This window comes from Lontra canadensis, unplaced genomic scaffold (assembly GCF_010015895.1).
Source record: "Lontra canadensis isolate GAN:19392208 unplaced genomic scaffold, GSC_riverotter_1.0 scaffold107, whole genome shotgun sequence".
NCBI classification, from domain to species: Eukaryota; Metazoa; Chordata; class Mammalia; order Carnivora; family Mustelidae; genus Lontra; species Lontra canadensis.
The window spans coordinates 1757251-1771454 of NW_022631101.1; the positions used below are offsets into that span (position 1 = coordinate 1757251).

Genomic DNA, 14204 nt, shown 5'->3' on the forward strand with positions numbered 1-14204 from the left:
TCAGAACACAGCTCCAGAGACAAAGAACTGGGGTGGGCAGGGGGCTGGGGGGGGGAGGGAGGAGCGGGCGGAAGGGGGCCAGAATGGGGGAACCCTTGCGGAGTACCAAAATTAGCTGCCTTCTGCTCCCTGCTGGTGGGTCCCTGGGATGTAGAGGGCAGGGAGAGGGTTGGGGGCTGAATGGAGAAGTTGTTGAGATGCTGATAAAAAAAACCACCCTACTCGAGGGTCTGCGGCCCTTGGTCTGAAAAGTAGAAAACCAACAGGGGTCAGTGGATCAGAGTGCTTTCTCGATCATCCCCCTGAACCCCGTCTCAGTTCCAGAGGGGGATCAACGCTGCCTGGACTGGGGGGACGGGCTGGTGACCCAGACCTGGCCCTTGGCTCCCGGGGGGGGGGGAAGGGGGAGGGGCGGGCATGGTGGGCTCTCCCCACCCCCTTCCCCGGCTTCACCTCCCTTCCTCGCGGCCAGGCCGGCCCCCGCCGCCGCCCGGCCCGTTGCAGGGCAGCACCCAGTTGTTATCATGCAGACCCAGGCGGCAGCCCGGAGTCTCGCGGTCAGCTCGGCGGCAGCACATCCAGTAGGAACGTCCGTAAGGCAGGTCGTGGTGGTAGGGCTTGGGGTGCCAGCGGCAGAGCGACACATCCCCCTTCTCGTATCTCTTGCGGCACTGCTTGCAAGGGTCATCACGATAGAGTGGGTCTCGGCTCCAGCGCGAGTCTGTGGCCCGCACGCCAAACGCCTCGATGATGCCCTTGAAGTGGTGGCAGGTGCACTTGAGGGCCGCCAGGGCCCGCGTGGGCAGGAAGCTGAAGATCTTCACCAGCACGTGCTCGGGCAGCAGCAGCATGTACTGTCGCGGCTCCAGCAGCCGCTGGATCTTGAAGCGGATCTCCAGGAAGTCGTGGGACACGTGCCGGTATAGGCGGCACAGGGACGTGTCCGCAGTCCCCTCGGCATCGTCCGGGCCCGGCACGGTGGCCGGGGAGTCGGCTGGGGGGGGGCTCGGGGGGCCCGTCTGGACTGCGGGACTGGAGGAAGAAGAGCTGGCCGGGTGGGGGCGGCTCCTCGGGGCTGACCGTCAGGCACACCGTCTCCTCTTTCACATTCTTGGTGCCATCCTTGCCAAAGAAGATGCACTCATCCACCACCCCCGTCACCACCACATCCACGTGGAAGCCTGAGGCTCCGCAGTCCCGGGCAGGGGGCGGAGGGGGCGCCGGTGGAGTGTCCTCAGGTCTGGCAGGGACGGGCGTCTCCCCCTCGCTGGCCTCATCCGCCCGAGCCAGGAGGAACTCCACGTTGCTGGGGAGGGCATCCCGGGAGGGGCTGATGAGCTGGTACAGGTCGCAAGTGATCTTGTCCTTGGCCCGGGCCCCAGGGCCTGGGCTGCCCGGGTAGGCACAACCCGGCCGGCCCCCGCTCCCATTGGACAAGCTGCCATCGGGGGTGCGGGGCTCTCGGCCGTTAGAGATACGGAAGGCGATGCGTACCTCCCCGGGGCCCGGCCCAGGCCTCTCCTCTTTGCGGAGGCCTTTGGCTGGAGGGCTGTCCCGCTGGGCCTCGAAGTGGGCCACCGCCTCGGCTACCCGGCTGCAGTCCCCGCCACCGGAGCGCCGTTCAGACCCCAGCCCCTTGGCAGGCCCACCCTGCTCAGCTGACACGAAGACCACAGGCGCCGGGGTGCCCGGACGCGGGTAGTTCTGCAAAGCCAGGGCGGCCCGCTGTTCCACCAGTGCCACCATCTCTGCCACAGAGAGCAAGTCTACGTCTTCGCCAGCCGAGGCTGGGGCCCCCTCAGCTGCAGGGGGCGCCTCTGGGCCCCCTGGGTCCGGGGGAGCCTTTGTAGGCTCAAGACAGCGCCTCCTCCGCTTGGCCTTGGAGCTGTCACTGCCCCAGTGCCCCTTGACCTTCATGGAGCTGGCCCGGCTGCCCCCACCACATTGGTGGGCCACAAAGAAGGCCACCTTCTCCTTTGTATTCCCGGGCTTGATGACATACCATGTGTCCAGCAGGACTCGCCCCTCATCGCCAGCAGCTGCTGCTGAGAGGAGAGGGGCCGGCTGGGAGGCAGGGGCCTCTGTGGCCAAGGTGGGTGGGGTGTTCTCGGAGTGGGCAGGCCCGTGGTCTGGCTCAGCCCCGCTGCCAGGCTCTGGGCAGGCTGACGGCTTGAGGGCTGCGGTAGGTGGGCGTGGCTGGTTCTGTGAGTAGGTGCCAAAGGGTCGGGGGCACCACAGCTGGAAGGGCAGGAGGCCGCCGCGGTCCATCCTGGGGAGCGGTAGCAGACAGGCAGGCGTTCACCGCATTTCAGGCCCTGGATGGTCAGGGAAGGCTCCGCGGGCCACCTGGAGACAGGGAAGAGGATGTTGGGGAGCTGGGGGGAAGAGCCTGCCCTCCTCCTCCCGCCCCAACCTCAGTTTCTGAGGGGACAGACCAAATGAGCCCACTAAGAACTCTCTTGGTGACCCACCACACAGGTAAGCAAGTGGAGGGCAGAGGGAACAAGGGCTGGTTTTTAAACACTTAGAACAGCAGTGCCTGGGTGGCGCAGTGGGCTGAGGGTCCGACTCTTGGTTTCGGCTCAGGTCATGATCTCAGGGTCAAGAGATCGAGCCCCATGGCAGGCCCCTCACCCAGCATGGAGTCTGCTTGAGGTTGTCTCCCTCCCCATCTGTTTCTCCCCTGCTGGCTTGAGCCTGTGCTCTCTTTCTTTCTAAATAAATAAAATCTTTAAGTAAATAAATAAAACACCCAGAATGTAACAAGCTGGCAGCTTGTTCCAACCCTGCAGGTCATACTCCACGGTCCAAATGCCTTCACTTACGATCCAGGGGCCTTCTGCGGCCATAACTCTGAACTTAAGTGAAAGTACCAAATGACAGACAGTTCATCCTCCTTCCATGTGCTCACCCAGTAGCCTGTTCCTGAAAAGACAAGAATTCCCAGCCCTGCCCACAGCTATGGCTACTTGAGCCCACAGAGGAAGGAATGAGGTAGGCTGGGCAGGGGAAGAAAATTTGAGGTCAGAGCCAGCCAGGCGCTTAAGAAACCGGCTCTTTGGGGTGCCTGGGTGGCTCAGACGGTTGAGCATCCGACTCTTGGTTTCAGCTCAGGTTGGGATCTCAGGGTCATGGGATCGAGCCCTGCATCAGGCTCTGCACTCAGTATGGAGTCTGGTTTTCCCTTTCCCTCTGCTCCTCTCCCCCCCGCTCATGCGCTCTGTCTGGTGCTCTCTAAAATAAATACATAAATAAAATCTTGAAAAAAGAAAAAAGAAATCGGCTCTTCACTTTGCTTGAGTCCCGGGGCTCCCTGAGAATTGCACCCACTTGCACAAGACTGTGTAGGTAATGAATTCCCGTAGCACAGGCACAGACCTGTGGGATAAGAAGGCCTGTTCTCATCTAGTTTCCTCTTCAAGTTGCCCGCAGGTAGATCGAGTGGGGAAGGGTTACTTATCATAAAACCAGGCCCTGAAACTTGGTTTCAGGACTCTTCAGTTCAGGGCTCTCTTAACAATGATCATTTTATTTTGCAACGACTGTGTGTGACCTAATCTGGAGGCAATTCTGCTAATGAGTATGACATGACCACTTTCCACTGCAGGACTAACAGGCGGCATACTCCTCCATCTGGATCATTTCCTGGGCCCATCTCCCTCCAGGCATCTTCAAACATAAATACGCTCCAAACCTCAAATCTTCCACATGGCCATAGATCAGCGGTCAGCAAACTATGGCCCACTGCTTGTCTTTGCCAATAAAGTTTTACTGAAACGTGTGCTCATCTACTTACAGCTGCTTTCACGCTACAATGGCAGAATAGTTGCAACAGAGGATGTATGGCCTTGCAAAGCCTAAAATACTCATTATCTGGCCCTTTATAGTAAAAGTCTGTTTACCCCTGCAGTATATACTGATCCCACCTATTGATGGCTAAGTTTACCATCCACCAACACATCTGAATGCCCAGGAATAGACACAAACACAGCAAAAGCCGTTTTCTGTAGTTACTATCTCTCTACAACTTGGCTACCACCTGAAATCCTCCAATTAGTTCCTACCCTTATCTCCAGAAGATAAATGCCCTCCTTGAAATACCTAGACCCTTTCAAATCCTAATTTAAACTTCCAAACCTATTAATATCCCCTCCAACAGAAGGCCCCTATCTCAAGGAACGCCTCCCAAATCCCAAGTCTACCAAGAACTCCAACATACAATGCAATCTCCCAACCTCACACATGCCCCAAAAGACCAGTTTCCTGAAATCCTACACTCCTCTTCAAACACTTTCTAAATCTCCACACGTATGTCCTAAGAGAAGCCCCCCTCCAAAAAAACAAAACAAACACAAAACAAAAAACAAACCCCACATAACTCACAAAACGTAAAAGCTCCTTAGCACATAAGACTAATTCCAAACCATACATTTATCGAAGCCCAAAACGCCCCCCCCAAACACTCCTAAAGAATCCTCATCAATGGCAATGTGCAGATTTACTGCATTGCTCACTGCAGCTTATTAGGTACTGTTCTAAAGATCCCTGCTAATCCTCCCCAGTCTCCTTGAAGCAGGTAGTATCTTAGTCCCAGTGTCCAGATTTGAGACACAGAAAGGTTTAACCCCAAATCACGGGTCAGACACGTAGGAAGGACTAGATAAAGGCGAAAGCCCAGGCACTATGGCTCCAGACTTGACACTCCTGGATTCTTTAGTTTGCTTTTTTGTCTGCCCATGAGCTGCCCAAATCACATAACCACCAAACATCCCCAACCGCAAAGCAGACCCCTACAACACAACAGAAACTTCCAGATTACAAAAGAACCCAAACCCAAGCCCCAAGGCTCCCCCTAAGCTCAAGGGAACCCCAAGTATCCCCGACATCCACGCACTACTTCAAGCCCCCAAATACTGCTTAACTGCAAAGGGAGCCCCCCGATTTTGTAACTGCCCCCCAACCCGCCAACCTACTCAGAAGACCCCCGAAACCTAGACACGCCCCCAAAGTACCCTCACCGGTGAGCCCCGCCCCCCCAGCGGTGGGAGAGGGTGGCAACACTCACGCATGCGCTCGAGAGAAGAGGGTCCGCCCCCTCACTCCTTCCCTCCAGACTTCGCGCCGGTAGGCGCGCGACGAGTTTTCCTCCGCCCCTTTGTTGACAGACCCGCGCGTGACGCCCCCAGCCAATGAGCGGCTACCGTTCGGGGCCGTGCCCATATAAGGAATGCCTTGGCGAAGGGGCCTAACTTCGAAAGAGGGAGGAGTAGGCGAGAGGTGAAGGGGGTGTGGAAACAGTGGAGTGTAAGAGAGCGTGAAACAATTCCCAACTCCTAGCTAAAACGGAGGAACAAGGCCCGGACGAGGCCGAGGTATCAAGAAGAGGTTTATTAAACGACGTTCCCTCTAAACAGGAGCCCTGATTGACAGTTGAGATTTAAAGGGCCAGGCAGCTCCGGGATTGAGACTTTTGAGGGCGGAAGGAAACAAGTAGAAAGATAAGCGTCCAGGTTTGGTTGGGAACCCTGAAGACCAAGATTCCCTGCGGGCGTCAAATGGACAGCAGGAGCACTTCATCCTTGAAAAACAAATGGCAGAACCCGCGTCGACTCCCTCCACACTGCGTTCAGCGTCTGGGCTTGGCATTCAAGGCTCAGACTGTATGGCCAAACGCACCTATACGTTCAGCCTTTTCCAACCATGAGCCCCAAATCCGACTCAGACTTAGTACAAGAAAAGAATATCAAATACCCCGACAATGCTTTTTAAATATTAATTACCTGTTAAAATGATAATACTGGGGATATAATTTAGTTAAATAAAATACTTAAAATTAACTGCATCTCTTGACTTTTTAAAATGTGGCTACCGTAAGATTTTAAATTACACATACGGCTTGCTTTGTATTTCTACTGAACAGCGCTGTCTAGATCCTTTCAATGCCAGGCAGATTCTAGAGACACCCAAAGGGGGCTCCATGGCAGGAGTCACCCGTCTCCCCACCACCCCGCCCCAGCCTTGCCTGCTTCTAACCATCCTGCAGGTCACAGCCAGAAAGGTTTTCTTAAAGCACAAACCTGACCCTCTCCCTACCCTGTTCAAAACCTACCATGACTCCCCAGTGCCTTTGGGAAAAAGCCCAGGTACCCAGCCCTCCGCCCTCGCCACTCCTCCACACCTTCAGTGGGCCCAGATGGGCACCAGATCTGGCACAGAGAGTAGAGTACTTAGGCCTTGTCCAATCCTCAGCAGAAGCTATTATCCTCTCCATTGTAGGGACAAAGGAACTGAAGCAGGACAGGCTGCCCACAGAGAATGGGTGTGAGTTGGAGCAGAGATGTGAATCCAAGGAATCTGATTCGGACCGCTGTGCTCTGTTGTTGCTTTGCTAAACATTGTATGGCGCCCTACTTCAGCTGTTCCCTCCTCCAAGAAGCTGATCTCCCCACAGCCTGGGTCAGACTCCATCTCTGGGCTCCTCCATTGGCCTCCCGGCTTTTTATTCCTCTAGAGTCACCAACCAACCTCTTTCCTTTTGTGGTCTTTGCATTTGCTGTTCCCACTAACTGGAAAGCTTTCCCCTCAGATCTCCACATGGCTCAGTTCCTTATTTCATTTGTGTCTTTGCTCGAACGTAACTTTAACATTAGAGAGGGCTTGCGCGAGTTCCCTTTCTGGAAACCTGCCACCTGTCCAGAGGAGGACCTCTGGGTTTCCGAGTCCCGGCCCTCCCCACTGATCTGTCTCCTCAATGGGACAGTGGACCTAGAAGGGCCAGAACGATCAGGGTCTTCATGGTGTCCCAGCAGCCCCGCCCAGCATGGGACTGAGTGGAGGCATCAAAGCTCCTTCCCCTGGAGCAACAAGTCCTAAACTTTATGGGGCCTGGCCGGGTAAACTGTTTCACACCCAGCTTCTGTCTGGGTCCTAGGTCACCAGGGCAGAATTTTCTAACTTCCCATACACTAATCCCTCCACTAGGTCACCTTTCAGGGAATGCTCTGTGAAGATCCATTTATTGTAAAACATCACGACCCAGAAGGACTGAACGTTTTTTTAAAAATGGAAAAAGACCAGATAAATATGTACCAAGAGACAGAAGAGAAGAGAGACAATTATCATTTAAAAAAAAACAAACAATGGGGGGAGCACTTGGCTGTTTCAGTTGGTAGAGCATGACCTCGGGTTGTGGGTTCGAGCCCCACATTGAGTGTGCAGATGACTCAAAATAAAATCTTTTTTTCTTTAAGTTTTTATTTATTTATTTATTTTTGTCAGAGAGAGAGAGCGCATGCAAGCAGGGGGAGCAGCAGGCAGAGGAAGAAGCAGGCTCCCCGCTGAGCAAGGAGCCTGACATGGGACTCAATCCCAGGACCCTGGGATCCTAACTGAGCCAAAGGCAGACACTTAGTGACTGAGCCACCCAGGCATCCCTCAAAATAAAATCTTAAAAAAAAAAAAAAAAAAAAAGTAACAGCTGACAAAAGCAAAAGGTATTAGAAGGCACAAAGATGCTAATGAAACAAACTGAATTTTATATACAAAAATTCTCAACATGTGCTAACAAGATGACCTCAAAATATGTAAAGCAAAAAAACCACAGAATGGCCAACACTTTGGCAAATCCACAACTGTGATGGGAAACTGCAATGTATCTCTCCCTAAGAGGTGGGTTGAACAGTAAGGAACCGAACCACAGGCTTGACACTCGGTGGGCTGCCCCCAACCATTCGAGAATCCAGTTTATACCCCTTATCTGACATTCGAAGGTCCTCTTGCCTGCTGGCCCAGACCTGGTCGCCAGGCACACAGAGATGACACTGAGCTCACCAGGAGGAGAAAGAGGGCAGACATCCAAATAAACCATCATGACCCGCATGAATATATTAAAAGAGAAACTGATCACGGACTGTGCTCACCCAAGCATCACGCTTGGGAACCAGGCTTTGCTCAAGGCGTTTTGCGAATATTAACTCATTGAACTGTCACATCATCTCACTATTCTTAAGCTCATTTCAAGGACGTGGAGGCACTGGAATGGCGAAGTGAGTGCCCTCAGACCCGGCTTTGCAGCAGGAGTTCCTGAAGCGTCAGCTCTAGTCCCTGAGTGGCACTTTTGTGAGGATCATCTTACTGGGTCCTCAAACACCGGCAGGCCAGCGCCCCTCACTGACAACCACAGATGCTCACCTTTCTCTTCCCGATTTATTTTTTTTTTCCTTAGCACACAGCCCTATCTAATACACTAGAAACTTTGTTGATAATGTTTCTTGTCACTTTCCTCTCCCGAGACCATTTTTTGTTTGTTTGTTTGTTTTTCCCTATTTCATTTCCCTGCGGGATCCCCAGCTTTTAGAGCAGCACCAGGCAGGAGGCCCCGGGAGTGTGTTAGGAATGTGGTCTCTCATGCCGAACAGACACTTCCACAGCTCTCTGGCGGATTCGCATGCACATCTGAGAAGGACTGCCCTAGCCCATCGGAGGTGTGCAACATGTGTTTGTTTGAACAGACTCCTAATACCGCCACACTGCCCGACTTTACATGTGCTACGGGGGTCCATCTTTACATGTGCTACTGGGGACCTCTTGGGAAAAGCTGGCTGGTTCCAGCCAAGTTCAAGGATGGAATTCCTGCTCCCAGGACCGAGGCAGGTTGGTGCCTCCTCCAGGAGCTGGTCCAGGGTCCTCCCAAGCTATTGGGGATCTCTTTCTCCTGAGGCCTCCTCACTGCTGAATGACAATGACCTGGGTGAGTGCCTCCCCTCCCCTCCACGCTGTGGGTTTCTGGAAGGCTGGGACCTCTCCTCAAAGGCACAGCTGCTCCAGCCTCCGAACTTGGCTCACTGGCCTAGTTCAGCTCTCCAAGCCGCATCCTTTCCATGGTAGCCAGAGAGATGGCTCCAAACATAAATCAGACCACATCTCCCCTGCGTAAAACCTTTCTGTTGGAGGCTCGAGTTTGTGAAAACAAGAATACATGTCCGGGAATCCTTCTCGGGAAGCTACTGGAGGATCCGCTTCACCAGAATGGAGCGGTGAGTGAAGAGAAAGGGAGCTATCAGATCAAAGAGAATAGTCTAGCCCAGAAGACTGGCAAAAGGAATCCCCAGGGGCGCCTGGGGGGCTCAGTGGGTCAAGCCTCTGCCTTCAGCTCAGGTCATGATCTCAGAGTCCTGGGATCAAGCCCTGCATCGAGCTCTCTGCTCGGCGGGGAGCTTGCTTCCCCTTCTCTCTCTGCCTACTTGTGATCTCTGTCTGTCAAATAAGTAAATAAAATCTTAAAAAAAAAAAAAAAGAATCCCCAGATGCAGGTAAAGGGAGAGCCTGGGAGCACAGCCTGCAGTAGGTCTAGGGAGAACCTGTTTCCACAGATGCATAAAGAAAAAAGAGAGGCTAACAATGAACAAGTTAAGTATGCACCCTAAGAAGGTAGAACCAAGGGCGCCTGGGTGGCTCAGCTGTCTGAGTTTCTGACTCTTGATTTTGGCTCAGGATCTCAGGGTCCTGAGATAGAGTCTGCCTGGGATTCTCTCTCTCCTTCTGCCCCTCCCCCGTTCTCACATGCTCTCTCTCTCTCTCTCTCTCTCTCTCAAATAAGTAAATGAAATCTTTTTCTTAAAAATATTTTTATTTATTTATTTACTTGAGAGAGAGAGAGAGAGATCACCAGTAGGCAGAGAGGCAGGCAGAGAGAGAGGAGGAAGCAGGCTCCCTGCTGAGCAGAAAGCCCAATGTGGGGCTCGATCCCAGGACCCTAGGATCATGACCCGAGATGAAGGCAGAGGCTTTAACCCTCTGAGCCACCTAGGCACCCCAAATAAATAAAATCTTAAAAAAAAAAAAGAAGTTGGAAACAATGTCCATAGCAGAATAAAGCAAAGAAAGAAGATAGAGAATAAAAAGTAGATGCCTGGTTCCCCTCGCCTCCATCCCACAGTCAGGGTCAAGCCAGCACAGGCTGGGCACAGAACAGGTGCTCAGGGAATGCACTGGTCTGTGGTCATGGCCACACAGGAATCGGTGGCAGGATACCAGGGCTCTGTTCCTGGCCCTGCTCCTTCTAACCCCCACCCTCTTGAGCCCCGCCCCTATCCCCACTTGGTCCACGATCTTGATTCATCCCTCCCTTGGATTTTTGGCCGCCCTCTCTCTTCCTCTTCAAATCTTCCTTTCCAACAGCTCTCTCTAACAGCAGGAATCCTCAGATCTAGAGATCCGGGATGCAGACAGAATCCAGGCAGGGCCTGCAGACACCCCAGCTTTCCCACTTTTGGGGGGTGCATCCGTAGGTAGGGTGCTTAACCCTTGGTGCCTCAGTTTCCTCCACTATAAAATGTAGATCATAACAGTACCCACCCACGGGCTGCCTGATGAGTCAGAGATCAACCCAGCAGAGTGCTCAATGTCAGCTAGGTACCAAGAAGAGGCTCAGTATTCTGGCTCTGGGCTTATTAAGGGAAGGTGAGTCTGGAAATCACTGACTAAACCAAAGACTTCGTCCCTCTTCACTTCATATTCTGGAAGGAAACTGACCCTGGTCCCTCATGATAGTCAGAGCATGGTCATTCCTTTGTTATTGTTGCGTACTGGGTCTCAACTATTAAACAGATATTTACAGAGCAGCTACTGTGCGCCAGGCCCTTGTTCCGGGCACGGCGGGGGTTGGGGGAGGGGTGACAGGGGGTTGGTGAAAAGAAGGAAACAGAAATCCTCGCCTTTGCGGGGCTGACATCCTAATTGGAGACAGGACAGTAAAAATAGAGTGAGTTCCAAGGTGGCAAGTGTTATGGGGAAACGAATGTACCAAGTTAAGAGGACCGGGAGTGGAAGTGGGGGTTCTCATCTTCATTGAGGGGTCAGGATGGCATCACGGAGCAGGTGACAAGCCAAGCCTTTCAGAAAACTTGCGGTTTTAGGAATCAGACAGCAGTGGCAGAGCTGCTAGAAATACCCCCATTAGAAATGGTAAAAATATCATGTTGTATGAGTAAGCTTCGGACAAGCACAGGCTGGAAACACATGAAAGATTTTAAGGAAAGGCAAAATGACTTGGAAAGCGGACACATTTTCTAAGACAGACAAATAGAGGAACGGGGGCGGGGGGGTGTCACATGACCTCAGGGGACCCAGCTGTGACATACAGGCACAGGGATGAGTGAGAGACTGGCCAACTCTGCCCCAAACCAAGAGGTTTTCAGGTGATTCACCGAGTGCTGAAGACAAAGTGTTAAAGACCCCTGAAGTTAATGACGCAACGAGAAGCAGGCAAAGCTAGCATAAGGGGCTGCAAATGAATCAGGAAGAGAAAACCCGAACCCGAAAAATGGAAAAATGAGTCCCGATGCCACCTGCCTTGCAACGACAACAAGCTCCCCAAGGGCAGGGTGTCAGTCTGCACACAGCAGGCGCTCTAACATCGCAGACCACTCGAGGAACACACCCCCATTTTCCAGAAGAGGAAACTGAGGTCCAGAGGGTTAAATGACTTGCCTAGAGTCAAACAGCTAGCATGCAACGGAGCCAGGATTCAAATATGGGAGTTCTGGTCCCAAAGCACATGCTCCAGGGTTTTTCTTAAGAAAATAAAAACCATAAAAAGACCTCAGACACACAGAGTTTTGTAGGCACTACACATTTTACAAGTGCTACCTCATCAACTCTTTACAACCGCCCCATGGTTGGAAAGCGGCCCCATTTTGCACAAGAGAACTCCAGGGCCAGAGAGGGAACACAGCTTGGCCAAGGACACACAGCAGCAGAAGTAGGGATTGGAACCCGAGCCTATCTGAGGCCAGTGCTTTTAACCATAAGCTTTCCTATCACCGCCAGAGAATTTCTGTGATAAACTCAGGAAGCCTCACAACAAATGAACCAAAGTGTTTCAAGATGAATTACAAAGTTGCCCAAGTGCCCAGGGAGGCTGGAATAACCAAAAAGGTTGGAGGGAGAAAAAACACAGTTGTCAGAAATATTTCCTATTCACTGAAATACCTGGAGTTGGGCCAGGCTAGGAATTGACAAGTGAATTATTTATATCTGGCTGGGGATCAAAATGGAGATGGAGATGGGGACAGATTGAGTTTCTGAGCACCCCATTGGGGAGTCACCCTCGGACTTGGAACCCCACGGGTAGAGGGTGGGAAACAAGAAAAAGCAGATATGGGGGCAGACTGCGGGAGAAGGAAAAGGAGGGAGCCTGACTGATGTCTCCCTCACTGGTGGTCCCTGTCTTCTGCGTTCTCTCTCAAGTCTGTTTCCCACTCTGTTAAAAAAAAATGACAATTCGTGTGTATTAAGCACTTACTCCAAGAACTTTACGTGCTTACCTCCCTGAACCCTCTAACATTCCCGGGGTTACTGAGCCCATTTTATAGCAAAGGAGAAGCCCAAAGACTTGCCCAAGGTCACACGACAATGGCAGGGCTAAAATTCCAACTGAAGACTGCTTCTGTTCCGGAGTCCCCGCCCTTCTCTTAACACTGTATTTCAGTACAAGGAGAGGAGGCAAAAATCACAGTGGTGAAAGCAGATTCTGGGCTGCTATGCCTAGGTTGGAATCCTGAATCTAACCATTTAATACTGGATGACCCTGGGAAAGTTGCTTAAATTCTCTGGGGCTCTGCTTCCTTTGGATAGAATGGAGATAACCCCACCTACACCTTAGGGGTGTTGTCAGAATTAAATGAGTTAACATGCTGGCAGAGTTAAGAAAAGGGCCAGGCACTTCCCAAAGAGTAAGTGTTAGCTGTAATCCACTGTGGGGAGCCCCTGCCTGCTTCTTAGCTGGGGTGTGCCTAGATCAGTAGCAGGTTTTTGAGAAAAACGCCTCTGGGGTTGGACTGATAAGAAGCGAATCCATTAGCACCTGTGACCCAGTCACATTCCTGGGATGGGGAACTTCCCACCAATAGCTCCAAGACCTACCACGGACTTCCTGCAAGGGAGGGTAACAACGTTCAGGAGCCTCCCCTCTTCTCAGTGGCAAGCTGTCCCCACAACAGATAAGGGCACAAAGTTTCAGAGAAGGGAGACTTGCCCAGGTCACAAAGGAGAGACAGATTAATTGATCTGAATGCTGGACTGCCAAAACACAGAGAACGCACTACACTTTTCGAGATCCTACTAGAGAAATGAGAGTGCAAAAGGTTCTCTCTAAGGCCCCTTCTGGCCATCTTATCCTACAGTTCTGTGACTGTCCAGTTTCTCGGGAGTCTCTGGCTGGTGTAGGCACAAACTATCTCTCATCCAGGCGCCTTAAGCCACGCTCCCCACCCCACCCTCAGTACAGCAGCCTAACCAACACACCACTCTACCATTGATTTCTCTCTCCCACGACCTCAGCTTGCCCTCCTGCCCCCAATATGATCTGGAGGCCCTAACCAACTGCATCCACAGCTGATCTCAACGTCGGAGCCTACAGACCCCCTCATTCATCTAGCCCTGACCCCCATTCCTTTCCGCATCCCCCAGGCTACCCGCCCTGAAACTGCTCCCTTCAGGGCCTCTGCCGGGACGCCCAGCCCGTTCTCCAACTCAGGACTCCCTTCCCCAGCTCTGAGTTCCCTTATAATCAATCCCAAAGCTCGACTCCCCCTCCACCTCCAAGACCCCTCCCCAGCCCCCATTCTTCTACTACTCCCTCCGGCTCCCATTCCTCCCGAACCCCTCCCCAAAGCGATCTCTCGTCGTCCAGCCCCTTTTTTAGCCCCAGCCTCATCCTTCTCGCCACCCGGTCCCGAACCCCCGCCCCAGCTTTCAAGAGCCCCCAGCCCCGACTCGGGGTTCTCACCATCTCCCCGCGCCGCAGCTCTCTCGGCTACGCGGGTTTCCCCCACTCGCTCCTCTCCAGCCTCCCCTTCCGGGTTCCCGCCCCGAAGCCTGCTGGGAATTGGAGTCCGAGCGGCCACGGACTACACCTCCCAGAAGGCAGCGTGATCACGCTTGAGGTGGGGAAAAGGAGCAAGCTGGGCGGGCTGAGCACAAGAACGACTCTGATTCCCAAGAGGCAGAGAGGGCTCTTTGCAGCGCAGGCGCAGAAAGCGCCCCCGCCAGGAGCACTGGGAGATGGAGTCCAGGCTCCTCCATTTTGGCCCGGGGCCCTTGGAAAGAGACTGAGCAAATTGCCAAGAGACGTTTGTGAGGGGTGAAGAGTTGGGAAGGACAAGTTTATTGATTTCCGTATGCTCATTAACATAAAAATTAAC

At 52.9% G+C, this 14204-nt stretch overlaps 1 protein-coding gene across 1 annotated transcript; it reads right to left on the bottom strand.

Moving 5' to 3' along the window:
* Positions 1-428: 428 nt before the first annotated feature.
* On the bottom strand, positions 429-13870 carry FBXO46 (F-box protein 46). Its single transcript, XM_032839137.1, is given in 3 exon segments — positions 429-1004; positions 1006-2346; positions 13790-13870. Coding segments are annotated over 2 exon segments (1818 nt in total). The 5' UTR covers positions 2269-2346; positions 13790-13870; the 3' UTR covers positions 429-449.
* Positions 13871-14204: the final 334 nt, after the last annotated feature.